The following is a 23,841-nucleotide window of genomic DNA, read 5'->3' on the forward strand; positions in this document are numbered from 1 at the left end:
GGAAAGGAGTCAAGATGGAGGGAGAGTAATTTTGGAATAATGATAAATTTCATAAACATCTGCTGACAGGCACTGAGAGGGAGATACTTCCAAACAGGAAGGCTAAGACTGAAAGCTAGCTATAAATGACGTGATTGCACCAGAAGTCAACATAACTGATTTCGGAGAAGTGATATTGCCACTGTAGGCAGAAATAAAAGCAGTCATTGGGCAAAGCATCAGTGAAATGGTAATAAGGCCCTTAATTATTTTAAGACAGTTTGAGCAGATGGCTGCCGTGTAGGAATGGGGGCAGTCATTTGGGGCAGGGCTGTGCAGTGGGAAGTAGGCTGGGTAGCTTGGCGAGGTGGGCGAGTTCAGCTGGCACGCATGCTTTCAAATAAGCTCCTGTGAGCCGGAGTGAAGAGCTCTTCCCTGCCCCTTTCTTGAAGCAGAGGAACTAGGCGAGCTTCCACTGAAAGGGGGAGATTTTCTGCTGTGCTGCCTGGGTGCTTCTCTCCAAAGCGATCTGAGGACAGAGGCAGGTGGGGCCTGGCTGGGCTAGGCCGAGGTGTTTGCACACTTACAGGACCGTGTGAGACGTGTTACACACAGTACCCTGCTTGCTCTCAGAAGCTACTGCTGTGATGTGCCTTTTCCTCCCTGGTCTGTGTGCAGCTGTCGGGGTCTCCTCTGGCTATGGGTCAGGATGGGCACCATATCCCATGGTGCGGGCAAAGGGCATCCCAGCCCCACGCTCCCCTGCAAATACAGGGACTGGCGTAAGGCCTACTACGGACCTTCGTCTGCTCGCCGGGTCTGCATCCCCCCAGGCTGACTGCGCGGGACGCGGCTTTTCCTTCCCCCGTCAGAAAACTGCATCGGCACACGAGTGCCCAAAGGGTGCCGCTGGCCCGTGGCAGGGGCTGCGGCGCCGCCGCTGTCCCTGCTGCAAGCAGCGTTCGGCGGGTGGGCTGTCGGGAGCGCCGGTGGCTGCCGGGGCACCACCGCTACCGCCGGGGCGGCCACGTGGCTGCCCAGCCCGGGGCGGGGCCCGCGCGCGCCTGGCCACGCCCACGCCCCGGCGCCGTTACCCAGCGCCGACACGTCAGAGCTTCTGGGTCCTGGCAGGTGGGTAAAATGGAGAGACAGCCCCCGCCCCCCCGACGGCGCACGTGCGGCGTTTCCGATGTTTTTATGCAGAAAAAAAGAGTCTTTTTTGAATCTGTCATTTACGTCTGATCTTAATTTCTAGTGCTTTGTTTATTTTGTCTTTTTTAAAAGTGATCGGTCGCTCCCTGTCAGGATGCGGGAGCCCATTTCCGTTTCCGCCTTCGTGTCGGTGGCGGAGCGCGGCCGCGGCGGGACGGAGCGGGCAGCGCCGGGAGGGAGCAGTGGTGCCGCGGCCGCCCCGGGACTGCACCGCGGCCATGGAGACGCTGTACCGCCTGCCCTTCGCCGTGCTCGAGTGCCCCAACATCAAGCTGAAGCGGCCGAGCTGGGTGCACATGCCCTCGGCCATGACCGTGTACGCGCTGGTGGTCGTGTCCTACTTCCTTATCACCGGAGGTGAGGCCGGGGCGGGCGGGCTGAAGGGGAGGCCCCGCTCACGGAGCAGCTCTCCCTCGGTCCCTGCCCCGGGTGGCAGAGCCGCTGCTGACCCCGTGTCCGGGTCCGCACCGCCCGTAGAACACGAACCGCGGCCAGCCCCGAGCGTCCCCGCGGTGTCAGGGCAGTTCTCGCTGCTGCCAGTCAAAGTCGGTGCTTGCTTTCCTCCCCGTAGGGATTATCTATGACGTGATCGTGGAACCTCCCAGCGTGGGGTCGATGACAGACGAACACGGGCATCAGAGGCCGGTGGCTTTCTTGGCGTACAGGTACGAGCAGGGCCCTGTCCCCATTAGGGATGTCTTGCAAATGCCTAAACTCAAGGGAATAAATCTCGTCTTGCAGAGCTTTGCATCTGCTTCTTCTTTTTTATCTTTTTGGTAGCTTTCTCTACAAGGCAGGAGTTGTTTTATATCAGTTTTTGGTTTGAAAAAAAAAAAACCGCCACCAAACTAGCATTGAAACCAGTGGAAATTGAAAAACTTAACCCTAAAACTTTTAAAAATGAGAAACCTGGTAAAAAGAAATTGTCTGGGGCTGGCAATACTTCTGTTTCTTGCTATTCAAATTGAGTTTTATAGTGGATGCAGATACATTTGATCATCTTTCATTGCAGCATAGGTAATGTTTGGGAAACTTTCGGTTTTGACCTTTTAAACTCTGGTGTACTTGGGACTCTGGTGTCTGAGGGTGGGGAACATAGTTACAAATGTAACAACAGGGTCTTCTTAGAGCCCTTGCTTTCTATTAGTGAAAATGAGCTAGAGGCTCCTAGTAACAAACTGGTCTGAAGAGAGTTAAATCTGCATTTGTAACTGGTGGGGAGCTTATGTGTGTGGAAATAATGGTTTTTGTTAAATGCCAGAAAAGTTGGTTGAATTTGTGAGGCCTGTGACATGGTTGATGTGACAGATTTTGACTTGGACTAGATGTGTGTTTCAGACGGATTGGATTGTTGCAACATAGATGAATCAAGTTACTTCAGGGAGTTGCTAGCACTGTCATTTGTCAGTGTAAACAAGATGAAAGAAGACAAACTTGTTTGTTTCCAGGATATGAGACAATAAGGATAATCTTTATTTCTGTATGGGCATCCACTGTAGTTTCATCAATGCCAGTTTTATGAGGTTGCTAATTAGGAGGATAGGAAAATGGCTCAGTGACTGTGGGAAGCAGGAGACTCGTGATCCAGGTGCAGTATTCATTCTGCATCTTGTCTTCCTCTCCCCCTATCCCTTTCCATTTGTAAGAAGGAAGTCCAGCTCTCTGGACTGACAGAGAGCCCCACGGGGCATCCTCAGGCTGGGTCCCTGCAATGGATCTGGATGAGTGCAGGCTCAGCAAGCAGGCAGTGGAACATCCTGCAGGATGTGTGCTGGAACCAGAAGATATGCTTCATGCACTGCCATAGTGCTTTGAGTGGGAGTTGTCCTGAGAGGATTCAGGCAGTCCTGCTTAAATATCAGGATGGCAATAAGGAGGTTGTGGTGCCATGCCTTGGGCCCATCTGTGTAAGCAGGGACTTCCTTGGACTAGATGAGCCTGGGTGGTTGCTGTTAGTGTGCACAAATATGTATAAATCCTCTCGTGCTGGACTGGGCACCTTGCAGACTCTCAGTTCTGGAGACAAATTGTGTTTTAAAGTCTTGATGTAATTGTATAATATCAGTTTCCTACTTACTTTTAGTTAGAAAGTCAGCTATCAAAATTAATCATCCTGTGTGTTTATACAGTTAAATCATGTTGAGTAGATGGGGTTTGAAATGTAAATAATTTCTTTAATCTTCTTCTGACTCTTCTCACTTCACCCTTTTTTTTTTTTCTCCTTTAGAGTAAATGGACAGTATATTATGGAAGGCCTTGCATCCAGTTTCCTCTTCACAATGGGTGGCCTAGGATTCATAATTCTGGATCGATCCAATGCACCAAATATCCCCAAGCTGAATAGGTTTCTTTTGCTCTTTATTGGATTTGTTAGTGTGCTTTTGAGCTTCTTCATGGCCAGAGTTTTCATGAGGATGAAATTACCGTAAGTGATTTAATTACCTTTCAGCCTTTATTCTCTTTTGTGGCTCATGTGTGCCATGTTAAATTTAAGAGTAACAGAAAATGTGGTGATCTTCAGCTTGAGTATAAGTGGCTTTTTTCAATGCATTTTTTGGAACAAGCTACCTTGATTGAGGTGAGATGCTTTGGGAGCCAGCTACTGTAAGATGGTGCTGTAGTTAGAAAAGGGTGACAGTTCCTGGTATGTCAGAAAATGTGATTAATGAGTCCGATGTGCTCAGGGTACCGTAAAATTCATTGTATGTCCCAGTCAAATAAGTAGTTATAAAGCAGGGCTTTGAGGAAAATGGAACTGTTCAAGCACTTGAAGAAAGGCAAAGGAGAAAGAGATCTGTAGCTTTCAGGTTATGCAAAATCCAAATGCAGGTTTTCCAGTTTTTCCCCCCTCTGTATTTTTCAATCCATTGCTTTAATTTAGAATAGCTGAAACCTGATGTTGAGAGGTACTGGTAGCTAGTTTTTGGAGTAGTTCCATGAACTGTTGAATGAATAATTACAGTCATTCTTCTATTCTTAAAAAAATTTTTGGCCTCTGCAGGTGTACTTAAAAAAAACTGTTTCATAACACAGTAGTGATGGGTTCCCTGGCAGCAGGTCTGGATAGGGACCTGCCTTATATTTTCTTGCTTCATTGATGCCATATATTCTTTTTGCTTCATTGAGTACACGTGTGTCTTAACAGTTCTCGTTCTGAAATTCATGTAAAAAGAGGAATGAAAGAGAGAGAACAGATTTGTGTTGAGTGCCAGAAAATATCAGATATTATATTGAATAGCTTAACATTTGTAGTTTGTGTAAAGGGTACAAATAAAGAACACTTAATAGGGCGTAATGTGGGCTTCAAAAATTCCTAACAATTACTAAAGTTGGATTGAGAATAGGCTAATCCATTTTCATTCAGTGTTTTTTGAAGAAAATCAGATGAGGAAGGAGGATGTAGTTAAGATAGCCTTGATCAGCAGAGGCTTTTGCAGCCTCAAGTTTGGGTTTAAGATTATATGTCTCTTGATTTTTGAGGAGTGTTGCCTATGTTTGCTAACTTTTTCTCTAAATTAACTTTTTTTTCTGTAGGGGCTACTTGATGGGTTAGTACCTCTTGTGCTGTGTGAAAGTTCGAGCTGAATTTACTCCTCTTCATGAAGTGTTTTAAGAAGAAACAGCAAGAAACAAGTTCCGTAGTCACCATCAACAGCAAAGAGACCTGGCTATGAGAAACAACTAGGGAAAGAGTGCTTTCTCTGCAAACAAACTCACTACCAGGGGCTGATCTGTAGTTTTCAAGCAATGTTTTATCATTTCTGATGTAGAGCTTTTGAAAAAGAGAAAGTTATATAGCTGACTATTTCTTTTATATTCCATCTCAGTATGAAGTAGAGAACCTCCCTTTAGCTCTACCTGAAATGAGTATTTGCCACTGACTTGACAAGTTCTTTGTTGCAGGTTTGTCTCCTCTTCCCTGTGTGGGACAATTATGTATGTGAATCAGAGAAGAAACACCCAAAACGTTGATTTCCAAGTTATAATCAGAAAATTAGTAACTTTGGATGCTTTACAGCCAGAATACAATGTGTCTGAAATTATTGTGAAGGCACCTTTTGCCTTGATATTAATGCTCTATGTGAGCAAATCCAGACATGCACTGGGAAAGGCAAGCTGTATGAATGTGCATTTTTTTTAAGAAAAAGTGTACAAAAGGAGCCAAATAAAACTTATTTTCTAAAAAAATTATTATAATTTTGTGCAACTTGTAAAGCTTTTTCTTGTGTGCATGGACTGTTCTACATCCATACGCCAGGTGCCACACCATGACCACATAATTTCAGCTTTGTTTTTCACTGTTGGATAATGATTTTTTTTTTTTTTCAATATCAGGGACAAAAAGCCTCATTTTCCATGAATTTGTACTGTATGCAAACAACACACGGTTATCAGTAGCCAAGAAAACTTACTTCTGAAGGTGCTGCTTTTTTGTGTGAGGCAAGGTTCCAGTTTAATTTGTCTTAATTTTAAAAGATTGAATGTTGCTGATATGTTTCTTTCAAGTAATGTATTGCATTTTGGGGGAAGGAAAGATCCCTCTGAATCACCATAAATGTCTTTTTTTTGCAAGTCATATGTGTTTGAAGCACTAATTTGATCAGTATAATAATATCAAGTAGAAAAGTTGTTTATTCCTGTAGCTGTGAAGTAAGCGTTACTGTTCACATACTTAATCAACTTTCTGAACTAGTTGTTATCATCTGCCCTCAGGCTATGGCACTTCCACTACCTCATTTGTATGTACAATGTGACACTTGCATCTGTTCATGTTACATGATTAAGATTTAAGGTAGTTTAGGCTGTTTAATGAGGCTCATAACTGCAAAATTTCCAGTCTTTTCGAAGCAGCTATCTTTTGGCCACTCTGATTTTGGTGAGACACATGCTTACCTTCAGGGGGGAGTATTGATATTGTGTAAGTAAATAACTGGCTATGTAAGTCAGCTTTTTAATATTCTTGAGAGTCAAGTCAAACCAGAAAGTCAGTTCAGTGAGTGTAATTAAGACTTTTTGTGGCTCACTGCTTGTTTTAGTGCAGTTCAGCTTCAGCTTCCCAAGTTTGCAGCTGGTTCTAAATGAGCATGCTTTTGAACAGTGGTTTTAAAGGCACAGTTCAGTGCCTGTGCTCCGTGAAGTGCCTTTCACTATAATTGAACACCAGGTGATGTAACTTGGAACAACAAATGAAGCAGACATAATTGCATGGTAGAAGGTGGTTTTGGGAGAGTGAAACTCGATGACTCTCTCTGCCACAAATAAGGCTGAAGGAACATCACGGTTTTTTGGTCACAGGCTCCAAGCTAGGTCTGGTATGATCATCTGCCAAAGTCTGTGCCACAGAGAGAACCAGGAAAACAAACACAGAGTAGAAGATGGACCACCCAGAAAAGAGGCATGTGGTAGGCTGGAAGATGGCAGAATGGTTTATTTTGAATGTGGTTTGGAGGCTTCTTGGTCACCCAAGGTAAATTTCTACTGAGCACTGTCAAATAAACTGCAAAGAACAGGTATTGCAGTGTGTTAGAGGAAGCCCCTTTGCAGTTAAAGAAAGGCCGGTATTTTCTGTAACTGCTGTTCTTTGTAGGTAACAGCAGGTGGCCTCTAAACTAGAGGCTTATAATAGCAATAGGAATGTTTCAGTGACTGAAAGAAAACTTCCTGTAACTAGTGACAATACCCATCTGTGTTTCATGTTCATATCTTCAAGACTCAACTGAACTAGATCGTGGGCAAGAGGTTAAAAACAAGGTAAAGCAGAGCTTACAGGAACACATCTTTCCTGATTAAAACCAGAAATTTGGCCTACTTCCAAGTGCAACAGAAAGAGTCAGGCTGAAGTGTAGAGGTCTTGATTTTATGGCTGTCTTGATGGAGAAAATACTGAATCCATGGCTTCAGGATAGTCTCTGAGAGATGATGCCTAGTCAATATAGTCAGGAAGACATATATAACTTGTATAGCTTTTTAAAGTTAGTGTATACATATAGGAACCCTTAAATGGTCTTATACTTAATTGAATTAAGCTGAAAAATACCTCTGGATGAAAAAGAACAGACATTCCGACTTCTTTTTTTCCCCCCTCAATGCATTTTCCAGACCCCTGCACATTGTGGAACGGTAACAGAATCGTAGAATCATTTAGGTTGGAAAAGACCTGTAAGACCATCAAATCCAGCTATCAGCCCAGGACTGCCAAGCCCACCACCAAACCCTGTCCCTGAGTGCCACATCTCCACATCTTTTAAATACCTCCAGGGACAGAGGTGCTGGTAACTGATGGGAAGTGGCTCAGTGAGCAATTCCACCAATTGCCTCTACTGAGGATCCTTGGATGCATCCCATCCAGCCCCATAGATCTGTGTGTGCCCAAGTGCTATAGTAGGTCACTGACCACTTCCCCTTGGATTAGGGGGGCTTCATTCTGCTCCCCATCCCTGTCTTCCAGCTCAGAGGGCAGGGTATCACAGAATGACTGGTCATGTTATTAGAGACTGAGGCAAAGAAATCATGAAGTACCTCAGTCTTTTCCTCATCCTTTGTCACTATGTTTCACACCAGATCCAGTAAAGGATGGAGATTCTCCTTAGCACCTCTTGTGTTGCTAACGTACTTTAATGTTTAATTGTAATTTTTAATTCCCTTTTACAGCAGTAGCCAGATGAAGTTCTGTGTGGGCTTTGACCCTTCTAACTTCCTCCCTGCATGTCCTCTTGGAATTTTTATACTCCTCCTGAGTTGCTCCCACTTCTTGCAAAGGTCATAAACCCTCCTTTTTGTCATGATTTTCAGCCAGAGCTCTCTGTTCAGTCTGCTTCCTGCTCGTCTTTAGGCATGTTGGGATGGCCAGCTTCTGTACCTTCACGATTTCCCTCTTGAAGAATGTCAGGCCTTCCTGGACTCCTTTGTCTCCTGAGGGACTGTGTCTATCTGAGCCATAAGCAGGCCAAAGTCTGCCCTCTGGGAGTCCAACATAGCAGTTCCACTGATCCCCCTCCTTACTTCTCCAAGAACTGACACATATTTGAAGATTTGTGTCACTGAAACAATTTGTGGAGGAAGAAGGATGATTCAACTGTTTTGAAGAAAAATGCATAAATATGCATTTTTAATATATTAATTAGGAAGCACTATGTGTTTGACTTAAGAGTTACAGTCTTATAACCCGAGACAATCCTGAATTTCTTCTGCTGCTTCCAATACAGGGAGCCAATGTGCCTGTGGGAAAGACAGAAATATTTATTTTCCTGACACACATGGAAATCCTGCATGCAATGGAAACTGTTTGTCCTAGAGCATAGCAACAGTTGTGATAGTGTAATTGGTATTGCACGTTTGTGAATGTGATTATTATATTTTTCCTACAACACGATGACTTTCCCAAAAAGGGTTGCAGCCATAACTCTGGCCTGTTTTCAGAATTTCTAATTGCTACTTCTCATCACTACAGTTTCATTAGAATATTTTTCTTCTAGAACATGGGAAAAGAGGATTGAAACAAAAGAAATTAATCGGAACAGTTGTAGAAATCTCAGAAGAGTGTTTCGTCATGCTTTGCAGTCACATTAAGTTCTTTCAACTATACTAATGCTTGGAGAACTCTGAAGAAATCTGGATTTTAGTGACAAAAAATATAACTAATGCTTTGAACTCTTTTCAAAGATTAGTGTTTCAGGGGAAGTGGGTAGTAAGAATATGGGAATTTCTAGGTGATTTGGTTTCTTTGGTAAAAACAAATTGTGCTGGTGTCCTTTTTGTTTGACATGGATACCTGTCAGCCAAGAACTGGACTGAGACCATGAGCTCATTTTAGAGCAACAGCTGTGGCACTATAATGGGAGTCAAGCATGTCTGACTTCCACCATGTTTTAATTAGAGATGCAGATGCAGGGCACTGCATTCTGCTATCCAGTATCTTGAGTCCATAAGGCAATTTGCTGAGCTCCTGTTTGATGATATCAGCTTAGTGACTGATGTTCTTCAGGCATAAAATGGAGTTACACTTCATCATGTAGCTATCCCATATGGGTTCTATAAATGTCAAAGCCCTTAGACTGTTCTACCTGCAGAACTGGAAGAAGTAGTATTTATCTGTGAGTAAATCAGATCAATATGGTATCATCTGCTGCCTTATGCTTGTGAAAGATTGACATTTGTAATTTCCTTCTCTTTTTGGTATCAGTTTTCTCTACAGAGATCAGCGTGGATGGGGGGAACTAGTATCCCTTTGTTGTTGGTGGAAATACTATGCTTTTAGTGGAAATAGGGAAAGAAAAAGTTAGACAGGGCTCAGATTGGCTGTGTTATAAAATAAACTGTGAAAGTTAAACTTTTTCTCCTTTACTTAGTAGACAGCTTAAATAATTTCAGAACTTTTAGGTATTTCTCACAGATCCTGGATGATAGATAATATGTTTACCACATTCAGCTTTCCAGTGTATCATCTGTCTTTAAATGCAAATGGAGACTCTGAAGAATGGGGAATAATAAAAAATAAGCATAACTGCAGTTGGAAGAAGAGGTTTTGGGGTGTGGGGGAAGTATTTTAAGCACCTGGCAGAAAATGGCAAAAAGATGAGTAGCCAACTTGGATTTTTAAAGAATAAGTAATATGAAGAAAAAGGCATATATGAGAGTTATGGGCCCCATGAATAGAAGAAAAGCAGATGTTTGGGCTGTAGATTTTGATACTGTCTTGCATGTTTTGGAAACTTGGCTTAGCTAAAACAGATATAAGCTGAATTCCAAAGTACTCTGAAAAGCATTTTCAGAGAGTGTTTACTGATTAGTTGATGTCCTTATATCAAAGTGGAAAGATATCTTACTTTTTAGGTCTGTCCTGGGGTTAGTTCTGTTCAAAACTCACTGACCTGTATTGAGTAGGGTGTACTGACTAAATAAGCAGAAATCATAAAACTCAAAGACTGCTGGGAGGGCAGAATTAGGATGCGTAGTGATCCTAACAAATCAAAGAGTGGTCTGAAAAACTGGGCTGGTTTATTCTTCCTGGGAACAAGTGCAAAGTATCAATGCTACTCAAGCAAAATAGCTGACAAAATGTGGGATGCCTCAGAGTAAGTCCTTGGGTTCTGCTGCACCACAAGCTGAAGAGGAGTGCAGATTGCCTTTTGTGCAGCAATACAACATCACGTGGAAATACTGGCAAAAATTTTAACAACTGAGTACAGGAGGCATAAAATTAAGTGAGAAAAGGAACGAAGCAATTTTGTTTCTGCATCAATAGTAGGTAGAATTTCAATAGCAGCAAGGAAGAGTTGGAGTAGTACTAGAAAAATCTTTATAAGCGTAAAATAGTTTACTACTGGATGAGATAGTCTATGCCAGTGATGGAATTTCTGCTTTGTGCAGCTTTAAGAACAGGCTTGGCAAATGTCTGTTAAAATTTGCAGGTACCTTTGGCTGTTTTGGGATGAGTGGTTTCTTGAGGTGTCTTTCAGAGACTGCCCATCTTTATTATTCCATAGCTGAGAACAAAACTTTTGACCTTCCAAACATCAGGGCTCTGTGTCTTTAAAAATAGTTGTGGAAAGGTCTTTGTGAATAGCTAAATCTGTCCTTTAAAACTATCCCTGCAGTGCAGTTGTGGGACAAAATCCTGCTGGCCTTGGTTCAGTCTGAAAAATCAAGTGGTTATATGAGCTAGACATGACAGCAGAAAGTAGCTCCATTAACTGCCTACTGCCAGAACAGAAAATGAATTAGCTGTCAGAGTAAGGAAAATAGAAGTGTATGGAGGAATGTTTAAGGCCTTTTTCTTTTCAAATTTTCACATCAGTCCTTTAACTAAATGTGTTATAATTAGACAGCTGTCAGTATAGCTGTTGTATTAGAACAGGGCAATGAGTGGTGTGGAAGGAACCTGTGATATTTTTAGGAAGTATTTTGCTGATGGAGCCTTCTCTCTGTTTTCCCCCTCTTTGAGCTGGAGCAGCAGTAAGACACTGAAACGTTTCTCAATTACACGGACTTCCTCAGACACCTCCTTTCAGCAACTCTGCTTCACTGACCTGTGGAATTTAACTTCTTCAGTGTTTTCCCCAAGTGTGTCTGCCTGTCTCTGCTACAGCTGGTTGTTAAACCAGCTCTGAATGCTGTGTTTCATCTCCTTTTGCTTGTCTGATTCTGGCCTGAGCTTTGTCAAGGTCTTTATCCTATAGTCTTTCAGCAGCTGCCATCCCTTGTTCCTTTGCTGTCATTCCAGCCTTCTGAGTTTCAGGACACCACTGTTGGTTTTGATTGCTGTCTTTCTAACTGCTGTGGTATTTCTGCCTTCAAAGGGTATTATTTATCAGTCTCCTCAGCTCTTCCACTTCCTTATTCCTCCTCACTGGTACTTGATCTTTTATCACACTGAAATCCATCACTTAGCCCCACCAGCCACTTGGCTGTCTATGAGTCTTGCTCCTCTTAGTATTCCTACCTCTGTTCCTTCTACTCTGTCTACAGGTCCTTCAATTTTCCCTGCTGACCACTGTCTGAGCTACTTTACCCTGCACTGACTCCACACTTCATTAGCTCCTGCTATCTGTGGCAAAGCTTAACCTCCGGGCTTCTCTTCTGCTTTCAGCCTCTCTCATCCTCTGGTTGTTTCTTTGTCTGTTCCAGTTTTCTCTTAGCTGTCTCATATCTTTGTCTTTTTTGTTCTACACTCCACACCATCTGTTGTGCTGCTGCCTGCATGACTCATCCTGAAAACAATAAAAATCCTGCTGCATTCCCAGTCATTACACTAGGGAGCCAACGAAGGCTCGCCAAAATCTACATCAACAGCAGTCAAGCCAGGGTCCTCATGGAATTCAGGTACAAAATTTTTGTTTAAATCAATAGAAGTTAACTGCCAAATACAGCTGAGAATCCTGCCAAAGCTTCATCACAACTCTAAGAAAAGGAGGCCGTTGTTTCCTGGGGCTGGATATAAAACACCTCTGCAGGGATGATCTGCAAGGTCTTAAGTTTCTTAGCGAGTAACTTGAAAAAAACATCTTTTTCTTCACGTACAGTTACTGAGTGTTTTATGAGCATAGACAACATATGGTCTGTACACAATAGAACAAACTAAGAAAAATCTGTCACAAATACCAAGATTCACATACACAGTAGACAAGGCAATAAATATGAAAGCTCATAAAACCAGGGAAATGGAACATTCCATCAGACCTTCTTTAAAGGTACACAAGGAACATAATGCTTAAAACCACTGCTGATTAAAAAATTTGTTAACAAAATATATTTAAATTATAGTTTGGTTCCATAGCCTAAGGAGAAATAATTTCAGATGTATGAGGAGTGATTTTTTCCTCTAGTGTTTAAAAAGGCAGCTAAAATACTGTCACGTTAAATATTTTTTTTTGTCTCATCTAACATCTAGGTAAACCCAGGCTATACTTCACTGAAATCAATGGAGACAGACCTGTGCAGAGGGAAATACTGCTTGTAGAATTTTGCATGCGTCTAGGGGTTATGTTTAACCACAGCTCGTTTGACTGTGACTGAACAAGCCTAATTTTACCTGCTTTGCACGGTCAGTACAAGGTTTTGCCTTTGTGCAGCTACATTTGGATTTAAATGCCTTTTACTTAAACATTATCAATAATATCTGAAGCTAAGGAAATTCCTTCCATCATTAGTACTTCCAGCACTGTCATCAGCTACTACTCAATGTTTTTCAATCTTGACACCTTTAAATTTTACCTTTCTGCTGTTCCAATCCCCTGTTAAGCTGTTGGTTCCCCACTGGATGGCAGTCTCTGCAACGTTATTCATTCTGAGAAGGAAAGCCCGGCTTTAAAGCAGAGAACTGAAATCTCAGACTGCTTTGTAGGATGAATATGTACGCGGAATGTTATGGCTGTGAGTATATTTGCATTCTTTTTTCTTGTTGCTACAGTATGAGTGTGTGAAAGATTTTTCTGTACGTGTCTTTCACTCAAGTTCATTTTCCAGCTGAAAATTCAAGGCTTAAAACCATGCAAGAGGATAACAACTTGCACTTCTGTGGATCAGTCCAGCCAAAAATTTCAAAGCACTTTACACAGACTAGGTCAACTAAGAAGTCAGTGTGTGTGTGTGTACATGTGGAATTTATACATAGCTCATAAAAGGGAAGAAAATCAGGAGTTTAGAAAGTCATATGAATTACACAGAATTACAGTGCTTACCTAGAGAGATAAAAAAATAAAGCTTCAGTGTTTTGATTGAACATCCACTATATATCTGAGGGTGGGGATGGAATTCAGTGGCTTAAAGGAACAGACTATTTAAAATATAGTAGGTATGCAGATCAGAACTACATAGTACTGAAATTATGACTGATGTCCTCAAATTAGAAGTCAAAGCATAGATTGCAGAGGTAGAGAAAACCATGTGGACTTTGCCAGGATTTTCGTGTGTATGGTTATAAAGGGTTTTGTAGGATGAGTTTACTGCCACAAGGTTTTAGAAAAATTGCTGCCAAAACCTGAGGCTCTCCATGCTGGCATCTGCCTGGAAGCAAAAGGTGAAAAAGTATTGCCACAGCCCCCATAAAATACTTCAATCTCTAAGATGCATTTCTCTAAGGTGGAAAGGTTTGCACCCTAGTATATTTTAAGGCAATGAGAGTCTACTGTTTCACTTGGATAGAAATTTATGTGACAGCTTATTACAAATAAGTCCCGTAGAGGTCTCTTCAAAAGTGAAAGGGAGATAAATGAAAATAGGAAGAAGAATGTGTGCTTATCAGTGCCTGGAGAAAAGGCCTCTTTCAACACCCTTTACAGATGCCTATGTCTGAGCATTTCAAAGCACTACTGTCACACAGGTGGCTGGTTTTGTGCCCCTTTTAGAGATGTCATGTCGAGATGGTAAAGTGACTAGCTTAAAGTTATGTAGCAGCTTAATTGCAGTGCTAGGAATACAATTAAGATCTAATTGTCAGTTCCACATCCTACCAACAGCGCTGGGGACTGTCAGCAGCAAGCATTCACTGAAGTTTCTACAATATGTTTTTTATTCTGGATATTTTCAGGGTAACAATGGCTTTTTAAATGCTTTTGTCAAGAGGCACTTTCTCTAGAAAAAAAAAATTGCGGCAACATTTTATTGAAGGTTTAAGCACATTACGTCCAGCTTACTGGTTTGCTGGCAAGCTCTGTCTCTTCTGTTTCCTGAAATGTAGACTGTTTCTCTGCAAGATCATTCCTTCACCCTCCTTCACAACTCATATATTATTGAAATGGTTACTCCCAGCTCTCTCCAATTAGTTCATTGTGCTAAACTTTCTCCCTTGATAAATTTTGAAAGGAGCTGTCAAATTTTCAGTTCTGCTGGCCTTTTTGCTTATGCCCCATATACTTCTGCTTAAATATCATGTTATTCTTTTCCAAGCATACCTTGCTTTAAAACTGCCTCTGACCCCGTGGTACCTTCAAAATCAGAGGACTAGAGTCCAGCTCTGGAGCTGAGACCAGCCCGATGGTGCCCCTCCATCTGCCCCTGTTGCCCATCTGTTTGCAGATAGCCCAAGGGCAATTTGTAAGCTCCGAGGGACAAGGGCAGCCTCTGTTTCCGCCACACCTTGTCCAAGTGAAAGACTCCTCAGCACTTTGGTTACACCCATAGTACATTTTCCATTAATTAAATTTTATCACGCAAAACCCTATCACCAAATTCCTGACCAACTGTACTGTTTATTTCTGTCTCATTGAGGTTTCAGATTACTTTCTTTCTAAAGCTGTCTTTGCCACTTTTCCAGAGGTTTCCACATCCGGCTTTCCTTTCCTTTTCCTTCACCCTCCTCCCCAGCTTTCTGCTTGCAGGGAAATGCTGGTGCCCTCATTAGTGTGGCCCATTTCATTGCATTTCTGAGGCCTTTATTCAAACCCCGGGCCAGCAACTTTCTCCCTGTCTGTTCTGAGCTTTTCTGTGCCTGGGAGCATGCCCTGACACACCCTCCACTCCTGCCCAATCCTTTTCCATGCTGACGCAATTTGTTTTTTTGGTCTGCTGCCTGTCCTGAGATAACCTTATTCACTATTCCCATGTAGTCACATCCTCTCCTTTAGGAAGAGAGTTCTCTCCTCAGCTGGACAGGTCTTGCTTGGGCAGACTGCTGCAATAACGTGCAGACCGTGGGTAGATAATCTGGGAGACAAAGCATGTTACTTTTTATTGTACTTCAAGCTGACACCACAGGCAGAGGCAAGTTCTGCACAGAGTAGGGCAAACAGCCACATGGCAAGGAGGCTCCAGCAGCTCCAGCACAGCTGGACATGTGCATATTCTTTCTGAGTGACTGTCCCGTCAGAAATGGCGAGGAGAAGGAAAGATTGCAGGAATTTAATGATTTAGTGCTTAACTGCAGGGGAGGCAGGATATTCAGTCATTGTTAATTTTTTCACTTCTTAGGCTGAGGAAAATACCCCGAAATAAAATGTGTCCCACATGGTTAGAAAGACCAGTTGTCCATTGAGGATAAACTTGGAGTACAGTCCAAAGCCTTGTTCCTAACTGAGACAGAAACTTTTTTATGGTGTGAATACACACGAGTGCAGGGTTTTGGTTTGGACAGCTGTAAAGACAGTCATGGCCCAGTTGTGACTGGCATCCAGACATATATCACAGGGGCACCATGCTTGGAGATGTCATTTAAGGCTTTTCTCTTGTATGGACAAGTGTTTATAGACTTCCCCAATGCATACAGTGGAACCATAATTTGTGCTCTGGATTTCAGGTGGTAATCTATGAGTTGCTGTGTTGCCCTAATAAATTCACAACTAATTATGTCTGCCTGAAAAGTCCCCTGTATTCTCTTGTGTTCATTTATGAAGTGGACTTGCACATAGATTAAGTACCAGTATACAAGAGGAGGTTGCTGTAACTCACACGTACTTCACCATAACATGGCTTTAAAAGGTTTTATTTTTGTAACTGAAACACCCTTTCCCTGTACATATTTATCTGTTTTGTATTAGGGACTTGGATGAGACTTGTTATAGGCAGCTTTGTCATATGTCTGCACTGCAGGAAACATGCTTGAGTGCTGTGGAGCACCCTGGGCTCACACACGAGCGTTAAGGCAGCTCCATGCTGACTGCCCTCCACACAACCTCTGACACTAGCGGCCTTTGACAATTCCCATTTCACATCTGCATTTTCTTATTGATTACAGAGTATACTTTTTGAGGTTACTGTTATTAAAAATACGTGGTCACTGCTTGTTCTGCGGCGATGCTTGGAGGAGCAAACTCCCATTGGGCTTCACTGCCTTGGCTATGCAAACCCAGGGGTGACATTGCAGAATTCACAGGAGGTTGGGTAGGGAGGCAAGAGGAGTCTGATGATCAGAGAGCTCCTCCTCTAGAGGTACTGCCTGCTTCACCCCTCCAACATGAAGTCTCAGGCGAACTTGCCGACACAGTGGAATTGAAACTTTTTGGCACATGCCAGAAGATTGTTTCTGACACATTTCAGGAAGCCCTTTCACCACAAATTTGACATGTTTTCTCTTTGAGAAATATCTGCTAAGCTTTAATTCTTACCTGGTTTTGCATTTTGGGAGGATCTTTCCTTTGCTGTCTTTTGGATGGAACCTCATTGCTCTACATTTTCCTTAGATCAATTGTCCTCTAGGGGCATGTGGAAAAATTCTGTGGTGGGAATTGCTTCTGGGTGAACTGTGGGTATTTATGTCTGTGAAAGTTGGATGTTTTGCAGCCTGTGAACATAAACTTCTTTTAAAGCCAAACAGCCTGAGAAATATAATTGCACTATATTATTTGATGACTTTTGACTTTTCTTATTAATGCAGTACTTTTTTTCCTGATGAAAGAAAGGTTTGGGAAATATACTATCTCAGTCAGAGATCTGTCATATGATTTAGATTCATTAGAGAGTGACCACCAGGATAGCAGAGGATGTGGGTTGTTTTGAATAGCTTCTCTATATATGTCATTTGTCTACGTGACTGTTGATATTATAAGTGTAAAGGGCTAATGTAGCCCCAACAGGATTAGAGATCTGCAGGAAGGCAGACTATACTTAACCTAATTACTGAAATGTTTAGTCAGCCAGTTCAGACACTAAAACATGTTTTTTTCCTGAGTCGAAAAGAGGACATCCAGTACAGGGCAAAAGCAGAATTATACCGTTGCATGAGCAACAGAGCCTGCTGACTGGCTGAATCAGTCTTATCTGCTGTAACTAACAAAGAGAGAAGAATGATAAAGCCTCAGGGGAAGGGCAAGAGGAGACACAGATATTTACCTCCTACTCCTTAAAAAGAAAGTTCTTTGCAGCAAGGGAACTCGATAACTAAAGGTGATGCTTGGAGAGAAGTGCACCTTGTATTGCTGTGGAAGATGCAAAGGACGCTGAGGAGAGTTTAGGCAGCTGAGCTGGAGTCCTGCGCTCATGTTTCAGATGCACAGAGCAGCAATGGTAGGTGTGTCTCAGCTGGTGCAGAGCTACCAGGTGGATGCTGACATGAATTAGGTTATCCACATGCCACGAGACAGGGCCATGCAGGGATGCTTGCAGGAGTGCTGGAAGCAGCATCGCTGTGTCAGCTTGGTGCCATAGAGATATAAAAGCCTGTTCAGTGTTTAGGTACTAATGTTCACTGTACTGTGCTGCTTCAAGACCTGAAAATGAGTCACTTGGTGATACCTAGATCTTAATTTTGCTGTGTAGCATAGCCTGTGTATTTCATTTAATCTGTGAGTAAAGCAGATGAGGTTGAGAATTTTCTTTTGACAAATTAATTGTAAGGGACTAGGAAGGTGGAGTTTTGGCAAGAGCATCTATGGATTGTGATGGAGTCTTGGAAAGATGTGCCTTAAGGTCTTGAGGAGCCTGTCAGGGAGAGAGAAAGGACACCATTGCTGAATCTGGAGAGTAGTTTCAGGCCAGATGTAGCATCCCAGAATGAAAAGTCCTCCCAGAGCAGTAGGAAGCAAAATTGAGGTCTAATATCAAAACATGCTGACTGTTCACAGAATGATCTCTGCCAGTATTGTAATAATTTTCTTGTAGGTTTTTTTATAAGCATCATTTAGTTGTTGTTATCTCTTTGGCCTGTTTTAACCTTTGCAAGAAAAATAGATCCTTATGGGACTCCCATTGATACCAATAAAAATCAACAGCGCGTGTCAGTGAAATCCTGACCGAATTCAAGTTTTCCTTGCAACACCATTTATTTCCAGATTTATCCAAGAAATTAATTCTTTCCTTCTTTTATTTGATAAAAATGTGTGTTCAATTGCAGTTAGCAGCATGACAGTAATAAGCCATTAAAAGAAGGATAGGGACTTTGGAGATGAGCTCAGGAAACTCATCAGGGACTGGGGGCAGTGATTGTGAGGGAAGCTGACGGAAGCTCTGGCAGAACAGGTGTGGTGAGGAAATGTGGAGTTAGACAGGGAGGGATAAATGGGAGGAAGGGAGGAAAGGCAGCTGTATCCTGGGATTTGTAGGTGGTGACAAGAAAACTGTATTTGCTGTGACAGGGGATAGTGAGCAAGTGGGACATCTGTCATCTTTACTTTTCAGCTCTATGGAAAATACTGTTAGAGCTTCAAAGTCATATTGCCTTTTCAAAATGAAATGATCAAATACCATGTTCCATGGAGGACCATTGTCTACCTTAATCCCATGCATGATCTTTGCCTTTTTGCCCTGGTTTCTTAATTCGCTCAGCTGTTTTGTGCACACTTATCAGACATGTAAGAGCCAGGCCAGCATTTCTCATCATTATCAAGGATGATACTTTGAGCTCTAAAGCAGCCACACGTGGGTAAAAGGCTTGCAATTTGTGCTATTTATTAGCTACTGTTTTCCAGAGCATGAAAATCAGTGAAGCTTTATAACCCTATTGTAAATTGGAAAAGACAGACTTTTAACTGATGAAGACAGCAATGGCAATGAAATATGCATTATGAAACCGTGAGCGTGTTCCTTTATCACAGAACACTGTTGGGAAATGCATTAACTGTTAACCACCAGTTAACTGGCAGGTCAAGCAGACAAGCCAAATGTAAAGGTCTATTACCTCTTTCAGCAACCCTAGGAATGACAGCTCAGCCTGGAGGCTGGCATAATTCAACAAGACCTTGTCACTGGGCTTGCCCTGCTGCCATATATTTTGTAGTGATTTGGGGAAGACCATCACTTGATGTCTGGAAATACTAGAATGATCAGCAGTAACTCTCAGGAATACTTAATCAAAGCCAATGAGTCTTCTCTATGAATAAATATAAGCTCTTTGATGTGCATCCACATAAAAAAAAATCAATTGCTATAAAATATGACTATGAAATGTATGGAAAATAGCAGTTAGTTGTATTTCAGGTGACCACTGACAGGTTATGGCTTTATGAAAAAGGGCTTTAAAACCTCAAAGAAGGGATGAATTAAAAAAGAGGGTAATGATTAAAAGTAAATAATTTTGCTTGGGAAAACTATTAGCAATTCATTAAAATACCTGAAAGGCAAAATAAGTTGTTTTTGCTTTTTGTTATGTTACTTTGGTAAGTTATGTGTAAGAGTTTTCAAATTTAGCATTGCCTTGAGTATAATTAAATATGTTTTGGAGGCATAAGGAAAGCAAAGTATGGAAATATGTTCTAGAAGGAATCTGAGTCTTGTCCACTGAGCTTTCCAGAACTGTCAAAATGGGGATGATGTACAAGACCATGGCCTGAAAAAGTGGCAAGATAGAAGTATTTCTAGTTATATCAGAAAAAACTCTACTCTTGGCAAATAGTAAAAGTAAAGTTTCAGTGAATGTTTGAACCAGTCTAAGAGTGTGCTGCTTTTTTAGTGTAATTCTGCAGTTTTCTGAATCCTCAGGGAGTTTGTTCAAACCATGAGAGCAGAAAACTAAACCATGAAAAAAGAGTGATTCATTTTCTCCCAGCTAAGCTTCCTGACTTGGTTCTCCATTGCATCAGATGGGTGCCTATGCTGGCCAAAGGGAAGGGTGGGAAGACACAGACAGGGGTCTGAGGAGGAGGAATCATTGTTTTGAGCAGCAACTAACCATTCAGTAAGGCACAGTTTTACTGTATGGCAAAGCCAAAACTAACTCAAATACTATGCAAAGGGGAGGTTCAAAGTAATGGGTTTTATCTCATTGATTGATAGGAACTTTTGTGATCTTTTTCTGGGAATTGTGCTCACCTTGGAGTTGTAGCATATAAAAAAGTATGCAAGATTTATATTAGGATAGTCACAGAAAATTGAAATAGAAAATAAAATATTTTTGAAGTGAAATGAAGGGGATTTGGAAACACAAATTCAGATGTACATCAGAAATCAGGAGAAAGGGTGCAAATCCATTGTTTTACTTTTAGATAGACTGAAAGATTTTAAATACATAAAAAAGACAGAGCTTTACTAACAAATACCAGCAATTGTCCTGTTTCCACCAACATATTTTTATTCTGTGAACAAGGCCACCAAACACTGGTGGTCAGTGCTCTAGTTCCAGATTTGTCTTTTAGTTGGTACCCAGATAAAACTCCCAGGTAGCTTTGGTGGTGACCCTCCAGATGGGAATGACAAAATAACTCAAATGTCTTCCCATTTGTCATGATCATTCCTTCTTTGGATATCTTCTTGGCATCAGGTGTGTATGTGGGGCGATGCACAGTGGCATAGTGCTTAAGAAAATGCTTCTTCTTGTTAAATACATGTGATGATTCCACAAGTGGCTTGACCTGTCTTTACTAGGCAAAACAAGAAGTTCACTAAGTATTTTGTCTGAATAAAGACTGGAGAAAGGGGCCCAGACTGTGAATTAAGTCCCCACGTCACCTGTGGATCAAATGGAGGCTTAAATGGTAATTCCCTTCACAGCCCCATGTGTATCCAGGGTAATTTCAGAAACTTATAACACCATACTAGCCTAACAGGAACCCAAATTTGCTGCTATTGGAATCAAGCTACGCCATGGTCCTTTCCTGTTTCTGTTGGGAAGTTCACCAGGCATGTCATGAAAGGTTATCAGTGTAACCCAACCGGCATCCTCACGGGATAAACCCAGGCAATTCCAAGCAGAGGGACAAAAGGTCAGAGCACTGCAAACCCAATACTGCCACCAGCATCTTGGGTTACAAGGTTATGGTACAGAGGAAGGAGGGGGATGAAGCGTAGCCTAGTAAACACTCAATCAGCTCTCAAAAATAGAAAGTGACATGGATTCTAGGCGTAGAAATATGAAGCTACTGTATAGTGCATATTCACCTGTCATTATCACTAACATACGCTGAGAGGGAGGGCAGCTGGCTCCAAATTTCTCCCCCAACAGAAGAGATATTTTTAAGTAAAGTAAATTTAATTGACTTTGGCAGCAGGAGAGACTCTGGAGCTTTCGTGATCATTTTGGAAATTCTTCACTTTAGACAGCAGTATTTCATGATTTCTTATGTTGAATCAATATTGTTCCAGCAGTTTACATTCAGGTAAAACTGTGTATAATAATGACCAAGCTCTCGTTCTGGTACAGTCTTAATTAACTGGAACAGCCTTTTGGTTAAACTGCTGCACATTTCCTTCCCATTTGCTGTATGCCAGAGAGCAGGTCTTTGAGGGTCTATCTTTAATCTCAATTCTTTGTTACTTAGGAAACCTCAAAGTGGAACATGGTTCATTGACAGTGAAATATCCTTGGTGCCATCTTTGATTCATGGGTATCTCCTTTTCAACATCATCTGCAAAATTCTGTGTGTTCTGTGTAAGGCAGCGTCTTATTTACTGTTATCTGATACAAGCATAGAGGAGAGACTGTAACTGGGATATTTACTCTGATACTGCAGATTGTACTGGAAATAAATGATGCAGACATAGATACTTGTGCTGCAGTAATAATGTTAGTTAGAAAGCCTCATTTTGCATTTGAGAGGAAAACAGAAGACACCACAATAAGGAGATTGGCCAGAAGACTCTATCAACTGTTAGTCTGTGTAAGCCAGAGTCCTTTTAGTCTCCAGCTGTGCTTCTGAGCCATCTTGCTGGATTAGCTGGAGTGCCAGATCCTACTTTGCCTCTCAGTGCATGTCAACATTGGAACAAGCATAAAAAAGCAGGTTCTGTTCCACAAATACCTCCAAGTCTTTCAAAACTTTAGAAATCTTCTGAAACTTGTAATCAAGCACGACTTTGTTGAAACCTCTGCTTGCAGAGTGAAAAGGTCAGTCCCTCTATTTAAGTGCTTCTCTTTTATGTACACTGGACTTGCAAAATCTAGTCAAAAACATTGAAACTGATAATTTGAACAAATGTGTTTGGTTTGACGAAGCAGTTTCTGAAGCAAAATCTATTCTTTAAACAGATTTGGTGTAGTTCCAGCATAATAATAAGGCAGCTAGGAGGGATGGTTCTCTCATTCAAACACTCCTGCACAGAACAGGATTTTTGTAGTGACTCCTCACCACATCTCAGTCTGACATGCCTCTGTGGGCCTGAAACTGATTGCATGGTTTTGGAACTGTTTTGATCAGAAATTTTATTGGCAGTTTATTCCTGCATAAGGGCTGTTGATGTACCTCTGCCCTGTACTCTATGGAATATTATTTAACTCTTTTCAGACAAGACATGGACTTTTACTCTCCTGTTAACTATGTTCCTAGTACCTGGAAATAGTGCAGTGTCCTGGTGCTGCCCACGTTTCCATGTATCTGGGAGAATTCCTGGGTATTTTTGTAGAAGACTTGCTATTATTCTGAATAAAGAGTGATTGTAGCTACCCAGTGTTAAAACCAGGCAAACTGTTTTAGATAACCTGAACCAAATTACAGTAATTCTCCTATAAGTGCTTTGAAGTTTGATTATCTCTTTATAATTTATATCTAATCTAATGCAGTGCAAACAGTACTGAATTTGGCTTCCTGGTGACATGCAGACATGCTATGCAAGTTATATAATCCAGGAAACCATGGTATTTGTCTAGAACCACAATTTCTTCTTTTATTTTGGTATCCAAAACCAGATTGGGTTTTGCCAGTGTACTGCAGAGACTGACATTTACCAGTGATTGCTCTTTGTATTTTAGTAGCCATTGTAGGAATCATAAGTCTGGATTAGGATTTTGATGTTCCAGGTACTACACAACTAAACACAAAAATGACAGTTCCCCAGAAACTTTCAATGAAACAATAAAGCAGTTCAGTAGTGAGATGCAGCCACTCAATATAATCCTGAAAAACCCTAAGGAAATTCCCAGGAGTAAAGGACCAGATAATACAGTCAGGGTTACCTGATTTGATTTATTAATACATTCAGTCCTACCTCATGTGTGAAACCTCCAGCTAAACTGGAGCATTTATTTGAAAGGGATAGAAAATAAATGAAGTTGAAGAAACGACTTGGAGTTAACAAGGGTAGCAGTAATACAGCTTTGAGTAGACAGACAGACATATAGATGGATAGATATATGATGTTGGTATTTTTTGGAAACTGGGATTGGAAAAATGAGCTGTCTGTCAGCAGAAGGTAATTCTGTACCTCAGGACCCACCATAAAAAGTGCTGCATTCAGATACTTGTTTTAAAAAGAGAAAGGGGGAAGAGGGAGAGATCAGAGACAAAACTTGCAGCAGGACAGCTCTGGAGTAAGTCTGAAAAACAGGATCAAGCAGCAAGACCAGCAACTGGT

At 41.7% G+C, this 23,841-nt stretch overlaps 1 protein-coding gene across 1 annotated transcript; it reads left to right on the plus strand.

Annotated features, from left to right (window-relative positions):
* The first annotated feature begins 1,291 nt into the window (after nucleotides 1–1,291).
* On the plus strand, nucleotides 1,292–5,767 carry OSTC (oligosaccharyltransferase complex non-catalytic subunit). The gene is made up of 4 exons (XM_069013322.1): nucleotides 1,292–1,548; nucleotides 1,763–1,856; nucleotides 3,419–3,616; nucleotides 4,726–5,767. The coding sequence occupies exons 1-4, from the start codon at nucleotides 1,410–1,412 to the stop codon at nucleotides 4,742–4,744; spliced, it is 450 nt and encodes a 149-aa protein (XP_068869423.1). The 5' UTR covers nucleotides 1,292–1,409; the 3' UTR covers nucleotides 4,745–5,767.
* Nucleotides 5,768–23,841: the final 18,074 nt, after the last annotated feature.

The sequence above is a fragment of the Aphelocoma coerulescens genome, chromosome 4, assembly GCF_041296385.1.
Source record: "Aphelocoma coerulescens isolate FSJ_1873_10779 chromosome 4, UR_Acoe_1.0, whole genome shotgun sequence".
In the NCBI taxonomy this organism is placed as follows: domain Eukaryota; kingdom Metazoa; phylum Chordata; class Aves; order Passeriformes; family Corvidae; genus Aphelocoma; species Aphelocoma coerulescens.

Bases quoted from the DNA above. Each gene is read 5' to 3' on its own strand.
- OSTC (XM_069013322.1), top strand. From the start codon at position 1,410: ATGGAGACGCTGTACCGCCTGCCCTTCGCCGTGCTCGAGTGCCCCAAC. The intron at 1,549-1,762 runs GTGAGGCCGGGG...TCCTCCCCGTAG, and splicing joins CTACTTCCTTATCACCGGAG to GGATTATCTATGACGTGATC. The intron at 1,857-3,418 runs GTACGAGCAGGG...TTTCTCCTTTAG, and splicing joins GTGGCTTTCTTGGCGTACAG to AGTAAATGGACAGTATATTA.